This window comes from Anabrus simplex, chromosome 1 (genome assembly GCF_040414725.1).
Source record: "Anabrus simplex isolate iqAnaSimp1 chromosome 1, ASM4041472v1, whole genome shotgun sequence".
NCBI lineage: Eukaryota > Metazoa > Arthropoda > Insecta > Orthoptera > Tettigoniidae > Anabrus > Anabrus simplex.
In genome coordinates this window covers 249,932,838-249,950,846 of record NC_090265.1, presented here as the reverse complement: position 1 = coordinate 249,950,846, position 18,009 = coordinate 249,932,838, and the positions used below count along the sequence as shown (strand labels likewise).

The 18,009-nt window shown below is 38.1% G+C and overlaps 1 protein-coding gene across 3 annotated transcripts in view; it reads right to left on the bottom strand.

Annotated features, from left to right (window-relative positions):
- Positions 1-18,009, bottom strand: part of LOC136864568 (uncharacterized) — a 170,975-nt gene that overhangs the window by 134,297 nt on the left and 18,669 nt on the right. For all 3 annotated transcript variants that reach the window (XM_068226062.1, XM_067141762.2, XM_067141744.2), the window contains exon 2: positions 13,056-13,239. In XM_068226062.1, the coding sequence (XP_068082163.1) occupies positions 13,056-13,223 (168 nt within the window). In that variant the 5' untranslated portion in view covers positions 13,224-13,239. The remainder of the gene's footprint in view (positions 1-13,055; positions 13,240-18,009) is intronic.

Below are 18,009 nucleotides of genomic sequence, written 5' to 3'. Positions count from 1 at the left end.
GCAAGGGCTAATCCCATACTAAGGAGGTGACACGGTAAGAAAACTTTATTACATTACGAAGAGAAGAAAAACTGTTATGAAAACGTAGTCACCTCAAAACAATATGAGTGGGAGCTCGAGAGGGTTAGGCACTCTCTATCCCAATTTGTAGTTACAGAGTTGGAATTTTTACCAAATGTCTATTACATTTTAAAGATAGGTTACATGAGAAAAGTTTCGAACCTGGCCCGAGGGTTAAACTGCTGAGCTAGCAAGAAATAAAGTTATTAAACGGCCATTACCTTGTGGATGAACTGCTGCCCGAAGAAAGAGGCGCTTCCCGCCCCCTGCTACATAATCACACCCTAAGCAAGATGTCGATGAAGTGGCCCCGAGACAAGAAAATCAGCAGTTTAAATACCCTCGTGGAACATTCGAGACCTTTCAAGAATGAGTACACACATCCCCCTCAACTTTATTGGATAGCTTAAAGCAACATATCCATATCGAAGAAGACATACGTTATTGGTCAAAAATTAATTAGAGAAATTCGGGATTGGCTAAATTCAAAACAAGCGGGTAGAAATGATTAATGTTGCCAACCCACAAACCACAGAACAAAATTTAGTAAGGTCAAAAACTTATGAACACAAAACTTCTTCAAGAAGGTTCATTACTTTGCAACAGAGTGCGTAATCCTAGGTTTTTCTCTGTAGAGACATCTAGAAGAGAATGTCCACACTTCTTGATACGGAATAAACAAACACAAATCGAAATAGACACAGTTCAGAACATTTCAAAATCACACCATTTACCATAGTGACATCTTTTAAGAAATAGTAGAATTAGTTCAGTTTTCAAGGTTCCAAACTTCTCCTGTAGAAGAGTTTAAATTGGCGCAATATTTGAATGAGCGGCATGGAGGTGTACCGCCCGGTAGAGTTAGTATTGTTCAACAATTATGCACCAGAAATATCTTGCAGCAAAAGCACTGTACGTGTGTTGCCACGCAGGTGGTTATATTCCATAGCAGAATACAATTTTACCTTGTAAAATTTTTGGATAGCAAGGAGAAATAGTTTTTATTATAACATGTTGTTAAGGTTAAACATCTGGAAATAGGAATATACAATTGTTCAATCAATCACTACTCATCTGCATTTAGGGCAGTTGCTCAGGTGGCAGATTCCCTATCTGTTGTTTTCGTAGCCTTTTCTGGACTGATTTCAGAGATATTGGAAATTTATTGAACTCTCCCTTGGTAACTTATTCCAATCCCCAATTCCCCTTCCTAGAAATGAATATTTGCCCCATTTTGTCCTCATGAATTCCAACTTTATCTTCATATTGTGATCTTTCCAACTTTTAAAGACACCATTCAAACTTGATGCTGTATAGGCTTTTGGGCTTATGCCGTGTCAAGAAAATAAGGTGAAATCCTTAACGTTCAGCTTCAATCAGCTTCTTAAGAAGCCTATCTTGTGGTCAGTAGAGATTTCTTCTGAGGATGCAGAGCAGTTTTCTGCGAAACGTCTATAAGTCAATGTCTATAAGTACGGGCCGTGAAAGCATTAACAGCAATACCATTCAAACTTATTCGTCTATTAATGTCATTCCACACCATCTCTCCATTTACCACTTATAAAATTCTTTTATTTACAACCACCTATTCAATACATTATAATACACTCATTGAATTATAATATAATCATGAAGTGTCTAATACTGGGACATGTTTCGTTCAACACAGCGAACATATCATCATATTAAAAAATGAACCATGTCGTAATAAAAAGTGATAACCAACAATCAATACAATAAAAACATTAGACTCGAGGTTGTAACAATATATCTAATATTAAAAACTTCATATTTGGTCCGCATTGAAAAGAGACTAACACACAATAAAGGAGAGTACAAACGATCCACCTTATATCAATACAAATTATGTTGTTAATACAAGATCACAACATTTTTATTAGGGGCCGGTTTCGATGTCCTTGGACATCATCATTAGCCACAATAGGTTAAAAGAACAAAGATATATACCTTACAATACGAAATATAAACCGTTAGTAATAAAATAACATAAAAAGGAAGAAATATACAACCTGATGGTGCTAAAAAAACATTCTTACGAAATTTACAAGTGGTGGTCAGACAATAAAATAGGAGTGAAAATTTTTTTACAAATGGTTTAAAAAGTCTTTGCCACTGTGTAATGCCTAAAAGTTTTGAGCATGGCATAAATAACAGAACTGATGTTAAATCTTGACATCTAAAAGCTGATGTAAATAATTGTTCCTCTGTAGATAATATGTAACTTGGTAATGGTCTATATCATCAGTTTTCATAAGGTAAACCTTAAGTTATAAGGTAGTTAAGCAAGTGGATCGTGTTTACTGCATTGACAGAAGTATTTGTTGCGAAACCAGAAAGTTCTCGATCCAATGCGGGACCTGAATTGGAAGAAAGACAAATTTTGAATTAAAATAAGTTGATGGAAAAGAGGGCATTATGTTAAAAGAATTTTAAGGTACAGGACTCACCTTGATCGGCCTGTCTTTACGGAGAACAGAGAGAAACTGAAGGTTGGAGCTTACAGGGAGTATAGCACAGTGTTAAGGGAGGGAGAGGGGTGAATCAGGAGGGAGGGGGAGCGGGGCGATGGAAGGGGTGGAGTCAGGCGGATGTGGTAGGGAAAGATAGCGCGATAATTTGTTATGTTTTTTGTATTGATATAAGGTGGATCATTTGTACTGTCCTTTATTGTGTGTTTGTAACAATATATGCAAGTTAAAAGCAAAATTCGTCGTGGAGTACATTAACGGTGGCAATCTGTGGAATTAAAAACATAAGTATGAGATTAATTACATGTAAATATACCACTTAGTCGAGCAGCTCGTCTTCTTTCTCCCAAGTCTTTCAAGCCCAAACTTTGCAACATTTTTGTAACACTACTCCTTTGTTAGAAATCACCCAGAACAAATTGAGCTGCTTTTCTTTGGATTTTTTCCAGTTCTTGAATCAAATAATCCTTGTGAGGGTCCCATACACTGGAACCATACTCTACTTGGGATCTTACCAGAGACTGTAAAGCCCTCTCCTTTACATCCCTACTACAACCCCTTAACACCCTCATAAACCATGTGCAGAGATCTGTACTCTTTATTTACAATCCCATTTATGTGATTACCCCAATGAAGATCTTTCCTTATATTAACACCTAGGTACTTACATCGCATCAATGCACTAATTAAAACTGAGAGGACTTCTCCTATTTGTGAAACTCACAACCTGACTTTTAACGCCGTTTATCACCATATCATTGCCAGCTGTCCATCTCGCAACATTATCGAGATCATTTTGCAGTTGGTGACAATCTTGTAACGTATTTATTAATCTATACAGAATAACATCATCCGCCAAAAGACTCATCTCTGATTCTACTTCTTTATTCATATAATTTATTTATATAAGAAAACATAAAGGTCCAATAATACTGCCTTAAGGAATTCCCCTCGTAACTATTACAGGGTCAGATACAGTTTTGCCTACTCTAATTCTATGAGATCCATTCAGTCACTCTTTTGTCTAGTCCAATTGGACTCCTTTTTGCCAGTAGTTTCCCATGATCCACCCTATCAAATGCCTTAGACAGGTCAATCACGATTCAGTCCAAATTACCTCCTGAATCCAAGATATCTAATAGTTGTAAAGTCTTTTTTCCTTTTGACATGGGTGCTGATATACCGGATATTGAATTATCAGACCAGCCTTTGCTAGGTACACGGGACGTAAGTACATATATAGGTTTCATCCGTGTACACTATAGGCCTATCCTCCGCCCGATACTGGACAATTTTTCTTCAAATAAACAAATCTTTTCTATTTTATGTCATGTTTTTCCATTAGGATTGCTTGTTAGTGTTAGTTTTTTTCCCAACGATATTCTAGTAATCGAAGGATTCGCTTGACACTAATATTGGATCCTTTGAACTTTAAGCCTTTCTCTAACTTTGCACGAATTTTTGACACTGTAGGTAAATATTTTTCAACCAAACAAAAATTGTTAACAATACGACGTACGGCACCTTCATCAAAGTCGTCCAGTCCAGTAACATTCTTCGTGTGCATTCTTTTTTTTTTATTTGGTGTTTCAAACAGAGACTATCCATAGATTTTCCTAATTCTGTCGCTTCTCGTTTTTCACTCTTAATCCGTGCCACAGAACTTTCTGACCTTCCAACAGCTGCTGCTACTCTTTCCTGCACTTTCTTACAATCTAACAAGAACTTTTCTTCCAGTGCCTCCCTTTCAATAAAGTCTATAGCGTTCAAGTTTCCTACACACGGGTCTGACTCTTTAGCACCTTACGATGCAGGCTACATTTAACGCCTTTCATTCTGTAATACGTAGGCCTAACGCACACCACCACTAACCACAGTTACTACAGAACGAGAAATTACAAAGCAGCGCGTGACAGCTGAGTGTAAACTTAAGCACTGAACTGTCCTAGTAGCAGGAGCTCTGCTAGGAGGGAATGCGCTAAACTGGATCGCCCAAAGTGCGCATGCGTGACCAGACGTCTTCCTAGCTGGCCTGATCTCTACTTATGCCAATGAAAATGAAAATCTACAGCCTGTTTCCAGTCATTTGACTGGGTCAGGAATGGAATGAATGAAGCCCCTATCTAGTGGCGAGGATAGAAGGCTGCCGAAGCCTGTCGCACTCCTCTGGACCTATGCCAATGACAATCTCAGTCAATGTAACTCTCAGAATAATTCTATATTATGATGTTCAAGTGCATGCATACTACTACTTATGGGAATATATCTTGATAATGTGACTCTAGCATAGCTTTTTATATAGGTTATAGCCTGTCACAATCAACATAACATCTATATTAAAGACAGAATGCAATATTGCTCTAAATTGAATACATATGACCCTTGCTCGCATCAATCAATTCAATATTTTCTTCAGTCACTCACTCACTTTCTTCTTTTATTTCATCGTAGTATGCTTATCTATATTCCATTTCTTACGTATTACAATATTGTAACTTCCTCAATATCCATTTCCCTTCATATGTCTTCTTATATTCTCTATTCTCTTCATATTTAACCTTTCTTGACGCATGTATGACTTTCTTCCTATGCATTCTCTTAATTGGGATCATGTCCAACTCATTGGCTGTACGGTCAGCGAATTGGCCTTCGGTTCAGAGGGTCCCGGGTTCAATTCCCGGTTGGGTCGGGTATTTTAACCTTAATTGGTGAATTCCTACAGCATGGAGGCTGGGTGTATGTGTTGTCTTCATCACCATTTCATCCTCATCACGACGCGCAGGTCGCCTGCGGGAGTCAAATAGAAAGACCTGCACCTGGCAAGCCGAACCCGTCCTGGGATATCCCAGCACTAAAAGCCATACGACATTTCATTTCATTGGGATCATTGTATTCTCAGCTTGTACCAATATCCCCCTGTGGGTGGGGGCGGTAGAATAACACCCACGGTATCCCCTGCCTGTCGTAAGAGGCGACGAAAAGGGGCCTCAGGGGCTCTGAACTTTGGAGCGTGGGTTGACGACCACGAGGCCCTAAGCTGGGTCCTGGCATTGCTTCCACTTACTTGTGCCAGGCTCCTCACTTTCATCTATCCTATCCGACCTCCCTTGGTCAACTCTTGTTCTTTTCCGACCCCGACGCTATTAGGTTTGCGAGGGCTAGGGAGTCTTTCATTTTCACGCCCTTCGTGGCCCTTGTCTTCCTTTGACCGGTATCTTCATTCTTCGAAGTGTCAGATCCCTTCCATATTTTCCCTCTGGTTAGTGTTATATAGAGGATGGTTGCCTAGTTGTACTTCCTCTTAAAACAATAATCACCACCACCTTGTACCAATATCTCTTCTGCCTGACAACTTTTTGTTACTTGTGACCTTGCATCTCATCGTATTCATGTACTTGCTTCATGATGAACAACCTATCTCAACTACCATCATTTTTAGCCTAGCACCTGGAAACTCTAGCATCATAAGTGCTCCTGTTTACTGAAGTCTTATTGTAGTTTGGTTATATGGCTGTAACATACTGCCTACTCTCTTTATTTCCACTTATTCATCAATCACTCGCGAGAATCAAACATATAAAAGCTTGTATGAAACATTAACTGACACAATTAACGTTTCTCTTAGGCCTATAAGAAAAGAAATACTCTAATAAGATCTACTAATCTACATGTTTTATACAAGAAACTTATCTCTCTTTTTGTGCTTCTGGGACGATTTCTCTCTCTTTCATCTGCATCGATGGTAGTGATCATCATCTCCATGGCTGGTGCTGCAGTTGTCTGCTGCGGTGTTGGCTCGTTTCGATCTACCTTAGGTCACTCCGGACAGTCCTCCACTCATCTTCTTGAAGACACTTCATCGTCTTATCTTAAGCAAATATAAAAATGAATGTCTGCTACGGTGTTAGCTCGTATCGATCTACTTTAGGTCACTCCGGACAGTCCTCCACTCATCTTCTTGAAGACACTTCATCGTCTTATCTTAAGCAAATATAAAAATGAATAAAAGACTTGTGTGAAATCAGCTGATGCATAATGTTATATTCCAGGCCTTCTATTGTAATAATGATTATTCCTTAAAGGTTTCTCTAGTTTGCTACTAATTTCTATTTCAGATTCCCAAAATGTCTGATTTAAATTCGATATGTGTGCTGTGCTGTATGTGATTTGCATAATCAGTTCTCTTGTTTTAATGTAATGTTATTCTGGACTTGGCCGTCTTTCAATCGCGTTTGCTGCTTTTCTTGACCTTTACGCGTCTTATCAATATTCTGTGACATTCCTCTGACGTCTTTTTGTAGATAATATTCTTTCGTTAAAATCTCTTCTTTTCTTGAAGTTTCTTCTATTAATGTGCTTTCAACTCAATTGCGATACGCCTTTTCTCGAAGATAGCAATTTTATTTTAACAAGATTTTTTTGTTTATTGAGTTTCGTAACAATCTAATTTGCTGGTTTTTGTCTTTCTCACCGCCTTCATAATTATGTAAATTTTGACATTGAGTTATTCTAGATTTCTATTGTATTTTTTGAATTATTTGTTCTGTTTAACTTCACTGGGGATAATAGTGTTCACTCTAACTCAATTGTAATTTCACTTTTGGAATAGTGTAATGGTACACTAGACAACAGTAATATACAAATAACGTTAATAAAGTACAGATGTATTAGGGAACGGAGTCTTGTTTCATCTTGTTTCTGGCTGTCCTATTAAATCCTGGCGGGGACATGGGTTTCATCGAGAACTGTCTGCTAATCCGGAAGTCTGGCAGCAAGAGTGGCGACTACCACGATGACATGAATAATGAAAGATATGCTTATTCCTAATCTTCCACCTCGCAGTGTTCTCGTGATTGACAACGAGTCATATCACAACAAGGAAGTAAATCGTGCTCCAACTTCCAGCTCACGGAAAGCGACGATGATCTCCTGGCTAGTGAATAGGAACATTCCACGCCGTAAGATGATGTACAAGCACAAGCTTTATAAGCTTATCAAATTGCACAAGCCGGCACACAAAATATACGTCCCAGATAAACTCACGGAACAGTACAGACACAGTCCTTCGACTGCTCCCGTATCACCCTAAATTAAACAGTATTGAAATAATGTGGGCAGAAGTGAAGAACTGGGTAGCTTCTCACAATGTCACCTTTACTATTGACGACGTAGAGAAACTCGCCAGACAGAAATTCACGTCAATATCCACTGAAGACTAGAAGCGTAAATGTGAACACAAAAAAAAAAAAAAAAAAATGGAGAAAAATTTCATGACGGATGAGGAACCTCTTGAAGACATTATGGAGTCCTTTGTGATCCAGCTGGGAATCGACAACACGTCATCCGATGAGGATGACAGAAGTGATAACGGAGGACTCAGTGGAACTGAAGAACTGTAGAGGACATTATAAAACAAGTATATGCTCATTTTGTGAATATAGTGTCTTTATTTCATTATTTATTATTTCAAGTGTCATTTAAGTCATCTTTGTATACATACGTCATTGCCTTTTACTCAGCATATTATGTAGACGCTTTATGGTGTTTCACTTTATGAATTATATTTTGTTTCTGTACCTGAGACTCATTATATTGTTATACAGTTTATGTCATATCGTTAAGTCACATTTCTTATTTTACAAGAGAGCAACAAAATCTTGGCATTTTTAAGGAGCTAGGGACAAACAATCATTTATAGTCTAACCCTGCTTTCTTGCCTTATAGCAAAAGAAGTTGTTGTTGTTGTCGTTATTGTTATTATTATTATTATTATTATTATTATTATTATTATTATTATTATTATTATTATTTCGTTTCACCCTCTTTGGGGTATGTTGAATCAATCCTTTCTCTGTATGTTGTTCTTTTCCTAGTGCCCAGTATTTCTTGATCCTTTCTGATCTTTGTTTCCTCTCGTCTTCAGAGATAACAGATTTGGCTTTTAATGTAGATTTGTCTTGGAACCTTATTATTTCTTCTTTAGTTATTACTTTATTACCTTTCTGTAATTTTAATTCTACTAAGTCTTTTTTCAGTTTCTTTAAACCAGTTCGGTTTTGTTTTGTGGTTACGGAAGAAGTCAAAGAATTGTTCCAGTAATCCATTAGAGTCCATTCTGAGGAGAAGATATCTGTAAAAAATTATCCTCCTTTTTCACATAGTATGTGAGAGTTTTTCAATTTTCATGTAGTGTGTTTCACTCTTGGTGTATATTATCTTATTATTATTGTCATTATTATTGTTGATATTATCTTAATGTTATTATTATCTACTAATTTTACATGACGTGACTCAGGTTATGAAGCCTGTTGTTATAGCAAACCACAATCTACACTGTAGATCTACAGCGTCGTAAAGTTAACTTTACATCAAATTATCATTTAAAATAATTACTACGCAAATCGAAACACGAAAACGATTTTGACAGCTACTATAATAAGAGGTTAAATTTTCTAACTCCTTAAATCTATCTATCATCTGTAACACTTGTAAATAAATTAATTTCAGCTAGGTATGTCTGTAATTAACCGTTCGAAGGGAATTCCACTAAATGAAAATCCGCGGAGTGTTACATGTCAGTTATAACAAATATTTCTGGTCAACTGTACGTCGCCACAATGCTGAGCGAGAAGGGGAAGTCAGCGTTCTCGCTCCCAAAGGTCTGCTTTCTCGCTCGCACACTTCCCCTCACCGGCTGCCTTCCTAGCTGGCCCGATCTCTAAAGAGATGACACCAACTGCTACTCCACAGATAAGAAAGTAGACGAGGTCAGGCTGCACAATATCTCCCAGGATGAGATTTCCTTGTACATATTAAATAATGTTATGTTGATTGAGTCATGTAAAATTTAGCATACCTTGTTAGGCAAGATGATTACTGTGATGTATATGTTAAGATTAAATAAGACATACTTTTAAGAGCAAGGATAGATGAGTTGATTTTAAGGCAAACTTGTGCCACATATTACGAGAAACGTATCCCTTTTCTTGTTGCTTAGACCAAGAACCAATAAAAATCCTGAGAAAACCAATACTTAATAATTAATGAACAGTAAATTAACAACGTAATAAGGAAGAATATGAATTTCACTTCAAATAAATGATGTTAGCCATGAAATAACTGAAATAACTTAGATAATGAAATTTATATTCCCAGACTCAGATTGTAAATTTCAATTTCAGGTACAAATGTAAGAATGACAAAAGGTAGCACGTTTCAATGTTGATTATTAAGATGATGAAGGAAGAATAATAACAATGATCAGCAAAATGAACTTCCCAGACGTTACCAAGTCAATTGTTTTGAACCTTAATGTAATAATTTCACTTATCTTCCAAGATTTTCTCCCTATGTTAATAAATACTAGCGGTTAAGATTAACTTGAGTCTTATTTATGACATGATATTATAGTAATAAGATGCGTTAGAGTTAAGATAATGAATTAAGAGGTAATCAACATTAATGTGTCGGATGGAGACGTCCATCGGGTCGACCGGCAAGTAAAATTACTCCACAAATCTACGTCTTCTTTGGATCACACGTAAAAAAAAAAAAAATTACTTAATCGACAACCCTGAGAAGCTGGATAGGATTCCTTTTACATTCACCATCCTGGACGCGGGAATGGCGTACTAGAGATACACATTTTGTACTGGAGTTACTTCCCAATAAAACCATAGTTTACAACAACAATATTTTAAAGATTTGTACATCTTTCTGCATATTTCGAATATTATACTGATCGTTTTTATACCAGGAGGCATAGATCAAGTCAAGAGCAACAATAATGCAAAAAAAGATTAAACTGCAAATGGCTACAGAGAGCCAGGAGACATCAAGACAAGGCATTAACAGGGAGAGGAATGTCAACTATGTGCCTGAGAATCTCAGGAAAATCATGAGGTGTCCAAAGAAATGTACAGTAAAACCTCGTTAATTCGAAGTCGTTGGGACTCAAAAATCGGACTTTGAATTAACCGCCAATTCGCAATTCAGAAGTGCCAACCCTCGCTGCGTTACAAAATATTCTAAGGCCCGTTACTACATGCAGTTAACCTTGATTCACAGTTTAAACCTTTTAAATGCCATAAAAAAACTATTTTAAATGTTTCCAAGAAGGTGCATTTACAGTATTCAAAAATGCACTTGGATAACTCGCTGACCAACATAACCTCACGCAACGAAGGAGAAAAAAAAGCACGATTCAAACACGAGGAGAAATCTATGCTGGCTCCCATGTGCAAATACTTTATTCATTGGATTAATGCACAGAAAGTACCCGATGCCCTTAAAACATCATGGCTAATAGAACTTTCCTATGACTCTATTCTTGTACCATTTCCTGCCATGGCACTTCTCTCCTACTTCAGATATGTAAACACTTGCCACATCACAAAGTATTCTAAGACTCATTAATGCTTGCGATCACCTTGATTCAAGTTTAAACCTTTCAAATGCCATGGAAAAAACTATTTCCGAAATGTATCCAACAAGATGCATTTATTACAATGTTCAAATAATACACTTGGATAAAGCACTGACAAACATAACCTCACGCAACGAAAGAAAAAGAAATCACACGATTCAAAGACGAGGATAAATTATGCTGGTTCCCCTGTGCAAATGCATTATTTTTTAAATTACAGTAGTACTGTTTGCATTTTTAGATGTACTGTACTTCCACGGAAAGTCCCCAACGCCCTTAAAACATTATGGCTTATCGAACTTTCCTATGATGAGGGGATAAAGTTTCTCACTTCCGTATGTACTGCAACTTTGCAACACATTGCAATGACCCCCGTCCTTCCACGATTCTCCAGCTGGCACTTTCTCCTTTAAAACCATAAGACCATTTGGGCTCGTCATTAAAAGAAAGCAATGCAGTTTCATCGGCAATGACAATATTGTTTAGTGCCTACGAATTGATTATATGAGCCACGCTTTTTCGTCAACTGTCAGCATCGCTAGTGTTCGCGGATTATGTCTTTCTGCACACTGCCTGCTGCATGATATTACGGCGTTCCTTAAAAGGTTGAATACAAAATAATTCCGATTTCATTCAACTTAGCAATTATGAAGCACACTGTAGACCCACCGAAGTGAGTGTAAGTCCGGAAAGCTACCCCTCCACGTCCGAAACACACGTTTTCTTATCATGACGTGGATAAATATTTAATTTAAATTACCGTACTCTGTAATATACTATTGTTTTAAAATGTAAAGGCAGTTTTGAATTAAAAATCTGAATTTCGGTAATGGTTTCGAGATTGTACTTTGAGTTACGAATTATCTGTATTTCTAATTAAACAATGTAAATAACATGCAAAACCGTATCTCATGTTTCTGGGAAGAGAACTTCTTCGAATTAGGTGGGATTTTGAATTAACAGATTTTGAATTATCGAGGTTCTACTGTAATAGTACACACGCTAAGTGATCATCCTATCAACTATGGGTGCAACAGCTAGTAAAGCAATCATATGAAATGCTTCCGCTGGTGCTTCTGCCACACCCTAGAGGTCGCACGTGCGAGCTATTTTGCACGGCTTTATACCCTTCCTGATGCCAACCTGGGTTGGAGGAATGAATTCACTATTGCATGTTTTGATGGTAGTTGGTAATGTGACGTTTTGCGAGAGTATGAAGAGGTGTGAATTAAAAAACAAATATCCAGCCCTCCAAATAGATTGGCTGAAGTCCATGACGCAGCTGGGAAACTAACCTGGGCCCTCTAAACCAAAGACCAGAACACTGACCATTCAGTCAAGGAGCCAAACAACCTTGCTCTTCGGGTAAACCAAAATTTATCTGCACATGAACACCAGTAGATTTTGGTACACTTACTTATGGTTCACTCCGTATTTAAATGGGTTTAGACAGTACTGTTCTTCATCTTTGATTATGATAGTTTCAATGAAAAACCTATGTGTTTGGTTCTGAACAAGACACCTTCCAAGTTACCATTTTTTGGATGATGATATAATAATAAAAAGTGTGGTGTAGGGTACCTATGTTTAAAATATTTGTATTTCGTTCTCAGTATCCTGGATTAGATGAAATTTACACAAATTATAATGACAGACAAAAATCTGTGTGAGAGAGAGAAAACAAGAGCATAGACATGGAAACAACCAAACATGAATGTAGGGGGGGGGTGGGGGGAAGAAAAAAAACTGTTGATGGCTAGGTCTTCCATATCAAGTAACCAGACTATATAAACATCACTCTCCCTTTTGCTCCCTTACCAAGATACAGTACTGAAGATCCATTACATAATATGGTTCATTACCTGATTTGATTTCACTTCAGGTTCTTCATTCTTGCATGCTTATGATCTAGTATTGTAGATGATACTGGAGGTGTTGAAAACAGTAGTTAATGTTCTGTTCAAGAAGATATTCCTGTGCATGAAGGGACTGAAGATGGAGTATAATTCATTACGTGATGGGTTTAATGGTAAAGGAGCAGTAGCTGTTGATGAAAACAGATTGTTTTACACTTTCCTTACCTGTCTTTTTGACTCTGATGAACGTTCTTCATCTCTTCTTTCTGATGTGTAAACACTTGAAGAGTCAATAATATCCCAGGAAGGAGCAGTAGGCGCATAATGGCTCTGAACTTTTTCAGAACTTCTAGATGATCTCTGGGAAGGCGTCTTACTAAAGCAGCAACCCATCTTCACATATTGTTACCTAATGCAAAGAAAGTAAGCTATTTAAAAAGAAGAAAGCACCAGAGGTGTTTTAATTATGGTGTATATTATAATAAATACCATATTTTGTATTTTAGTTACCAAAGTATTACAGTTAGTCCTTCACTACCCTATTTTAACTACATATTATACAAGATGTAACAGTAAGGTACGGCCAAACTTTCAGGACACATTTGGCACATGTACAAGAAAATGTTCCATGGAAATGCTTTACTTCCATGTTAGAACTCATTTCTACAACTCTACATACCACATTAATCATGGTAAATACACAGGAAAAGAACGTACCAGCACACAACATAGAACTCTGTTACATGAAATGATCAAAATTCCCTCCGTTAGCATTGAGACATGCATCAACCTGCCATTGTATTGAATCCTGGATGCGCTGATGTATCGCTGGAGTATCGTGTATGATAACCACGAGGGAATTTTGAACATTTCATGCAAGAAACAAGAGTTTCATGCGGTATGCTGGCACGTTCTGTTCCTGTGTATTTCCTATGATTAATGTACTATGTAGAATTGTAGAAAAATTTTTTTTTTTTTTGCTAGTTGCTTTACGTTGAACCGACACAGATAGGTCTTATGGCGACGATGGGACAAGGAAGGGCTAGGAGTGGGAAGGAAGCGGCCGTGGCCTTAATTAAGGTACAGCCCCAGCATTTGCCTGGTGTGAAAATGTGAAACCACGGAAAATGATTTTCAGGGCTGCCGACAGTGGGGTTCGAACCTACTATCTCCCGAATACTGGATACTGGCCGCACTTAAGCCACTGCAGCTATCGAGCTCCGTGAATTGTAGAAAATGAGTTTTAACATGGACATAAAGCATTTCCCGACCCATGTCCCATATTTTCTTCTACATGTGAGGAACATGTCCTGAAGATTTAGCTTTACCTTAATTTTACACCCTGTACATTCTTCTTATAACCTTTTTTTGGGTCAGAATTTGTTGGATTTTAATCATTTTAAGTACTTCATAGTTCATACTATGAGTGACTGGTCAGGTTTTCCTGCTATGGTAATAAGAGCACACCATATATCCAGCAACTCAATGCTGGGGGTTGGGTAGCAGTAAATAACTAAACCTCCTAAGGGAAGGGAACAAACGACAAAGCAGATGAGTTCCTTTAGGAGGATGATGTTCCCTGAATGGAAGAAATGCCACTAGATTCCAACAGGCAGTGTCCATACTACAGGTTAGAGTTGGCTGCCAAATGTGTCTATTCTCCATGTTAGGGGTGGTATTCCATTTCATTTCCAATGACAGGTAGAACAACCAGATGGAAAATTTTCTTTGTTGCATCAACTGATCATCTCAGTTCGAAACTAAAGTATGATAATAAATAACACCCACTGTCTTCACCTGAACGAAGGGGGAAATGTGTGAGGGGCTATCTGCTCAAGGACAGAGCAGGCCAAGGAAACTAGTCTGATGAAGATGATGTCTGCCAACTATTAACATCGGTATGTTCACAGGTTGCAACCATGAACTTGCAGCTGTATTGAAGAGGTGACATATCGACATAACCTGTGTAGAGGAAATAAAACGGACAGGATCCAAAGCCAAGAACATCAGAGAAAGACACTAAATCTACTACCATGTCCAAAGGTCTAATCATAATGGCGTCACAGTAAAATTTCAGAACAGTGTAGCTGAAGTAAACCACACCACATACCAACTGCTTTCCATTTAAACAAAACTGACACCAACACCACTGCCATCTGCATTTTTTCATGCTACACACCACAAGCAAGATGCACAGAATCATCATCAATCAATCACCACTGATCTGCATATAGGGTCGCCACCCAGATTGCAGATCCTGTATCTGTTGTTTACCTAGTCTTTTCCTAAATAATTGTGAAGAATCTGGAAATTTATCTAACATCTCCCTTGGTAAATCATTTCAATTCCCAATTCGTCCTCCTATAAACAAATATTTGCACCAATTTATCCTCCTGAATCCCAACTTTCATCTTCATATTGTGTTCTTCCCTACTCTTAAAAACTACACTCAATTTATTCATCTACTAACGTGATTCCCATGCCATCTCTCCTCTGACAGCTAGGCACATACCGCTTAGTCGAGCAGCTGGTCTCCTTTCTCCCAAGTCTTCCCAGCCCAAACTTTGCAATATTTTCGTAATGCTGCTCTTTCATCAGAAATCACTAGGAACAAATTGAGCTGCTTTTCTTTGGATTTTTTCCATTTCTCAAACCAAGTAATCCTGGTCAGAGCCTCATAGACTGGAACCATACTGTAATTGTGGTCCTACCAAAGAACAGTATATGCCCTCTCCATTACATCCTTACTCATCATCATAGTCATTTTCATTTCCCCTTGGCCAGCTCCTGCCAGGTCGGGGTGTTGATGGCACTTTTCCACCATTGCCTCTCCTTCCACCACTCCTCTTCAGTAATTGTATTCCAGTTGAGCCCTTATTGAAGTGCTCATTTAATTAATCAGTCATTTATTCGAATGTGCAGTGAATATTCCATTTAAGTACTAGTAACTGACAGGAAACATCTACATTCAGCAGTACATGTCGCAATTTCTGCAGGGAGCTTGGAGCTCAGATTTGTTTGCTCACCAGCTAAGTTTGGAAGGCGGAATTTCGACATGACACACACAAAGCCGAACAAGGGAACAATAGAATTCCAACGGACAACATTTCAGATGCCCTGGCGAGAGGCTAGGGTCGCTTATAAGAAATGTTTGAAGTAAGCGTCAGGTACGCGATGCGTCGAGCCAATGCAACGATAGAGCCACCGGCGATACGGTGAGGCATTGGTCCAGAAGAGATGTGGCCCCAATCGAGGATACGACGGCGTCTTCGAGGACGAGTTAATAAAACAATGACAGCGTCAGTTAGTTACCCTATTATTCGGCGAGATTCTGTGCAGGTAACATCGTAAGAAGTAGTTTTTATTTACGCGAGTGATCGTGCAGGGACTCGTAAAATTTTGTTGGAAGACGCTCAGTCTACATTTGATATACTCAACTTTTCTTATACTGGGAGAATGGCTTTTAACTTACGACTACCAAAGGGAGAGAACAGTTCCATTTAATCATTTCAAAGTGCATAGTAGCCTGCCTGGGTGAATCATTTTCCGAGGGCATAAACTTTACCATTTTCAGTTTAGCCGTGTAAAATATGGGAAATATTTGACCTAGTTACGAGTGTAGATAAGAGAAGCGTTTCCGCGACTGAATGGGAACTGGTTTCACGGACGGTGGAATTTACCCCCCGGCTGTAGTATTCTAGGAACTGGCCGGTTGATCTTGACCTAATTTCTACATTGTGAACGAGGGGATGTTTTAGACGACATCCAGAAGCAGAAGCAGCAACGGAAAATTCGACATCACCTTACTACCCCTCAATGGAGACAAAAGGACTGATCCAGGTCTTTTCTGAAGGCTGCATTATCATCGAAATGGCGGGCTAAGAAGCAAGATGGGGTCGGCTGTCTCCCGAGGACGAGCGGCCATTAGTCAACATTGCAGATGAGTACAGTATTTGAATGTAATTATGTGAGTGTGAACGTGTTTAATGTTGCAAAAGGGGATAGGTTAGTTTGGTATTTAACTTCTGTAGATGTAGCTTTGTTTGATAGGACTACGTCCTATTTAAAGTAAATGATAGGAAGCTTGTTAATGTAAATATAAATTGTAACATAAATGTGGACCATTTGCATGAAGTCGCAGCTTGCTTTCTTACATTTTATTCTGATTTATTTAGCTGAGTGGTTAGCGTCATTTATTTACAAGTCAGTTTCTTATTTTAGCCTGATATAAAATTTTGATTTGTTTGCTTTGATGTTTGAGACGCAGTGTACGTCTCGGGGCGTAATTGTAAATAAGAATTCAAATTAAAGTCAAGAAGGATTAGATTAAAGTATTATTAAGGGGAGCTCAAAGTGTACGGAAACATGCCGTCACGTTTTCTGGGATTTATTGCATGATTTGTGAATGAGAGTGTGTAAGACGGTGGAGTATGGATCCACGAAGTTGTTAGCGTCATCTTCACGACTATTTTGTATATCTAGGTGGTAAAGTAAATATTGATTCACGAGTTCCACGAACGCAGTTTAGTATTTCGAGTTCCGAAAATTAGAATAAAATGTCTAAAATATTATTATTATTATTATTATTATTATTATTATTATCAGTTTAATATATTTATTATTATTATTATTATTATTATTATTATTATTATTACCATCTAATGAGTTTCTTGCGATGTAGTGTTGAGATATTTCAGTAACTTTCCGATGTTCAAACATGACTGATTGTCAATGTGGCAAGTTCTTAGTTTCAGTTCATCATATTTATTACACTTTATTATTCATGTTTATTTTGTGCGTGAGTGCTTTATTTGTGACCAGCGCGGTCATTTCTTCAGTTTTTACGCGACTTTAGGACATGAGATATTATTTGTGTGATTTTGAGTAAGAGGACTCGTTCCTCATCTGAAAGGCCTGCATTTTCTTGATTGTGTGACTTGCCTCGGGTAGACTCTTGAGCAGCGTGTGTAAAGGGTTGGACCCTGTGGTTTGGGTATTGCTGCTTTATTTTGGGAGACGTGGATCTCCACTTTGAGTCATTCCACCGTGTGTTGGCGAGGGTGATACGTTTGTCTACCGAGGAGAGTTTTATTTGAGCGGCCTATACTTGTCTCTACGGTCGTGGCAGTTGACGAGAGTTTTTATCGCGACGTTTGTTTTGGATTTTCTTTTACGATAG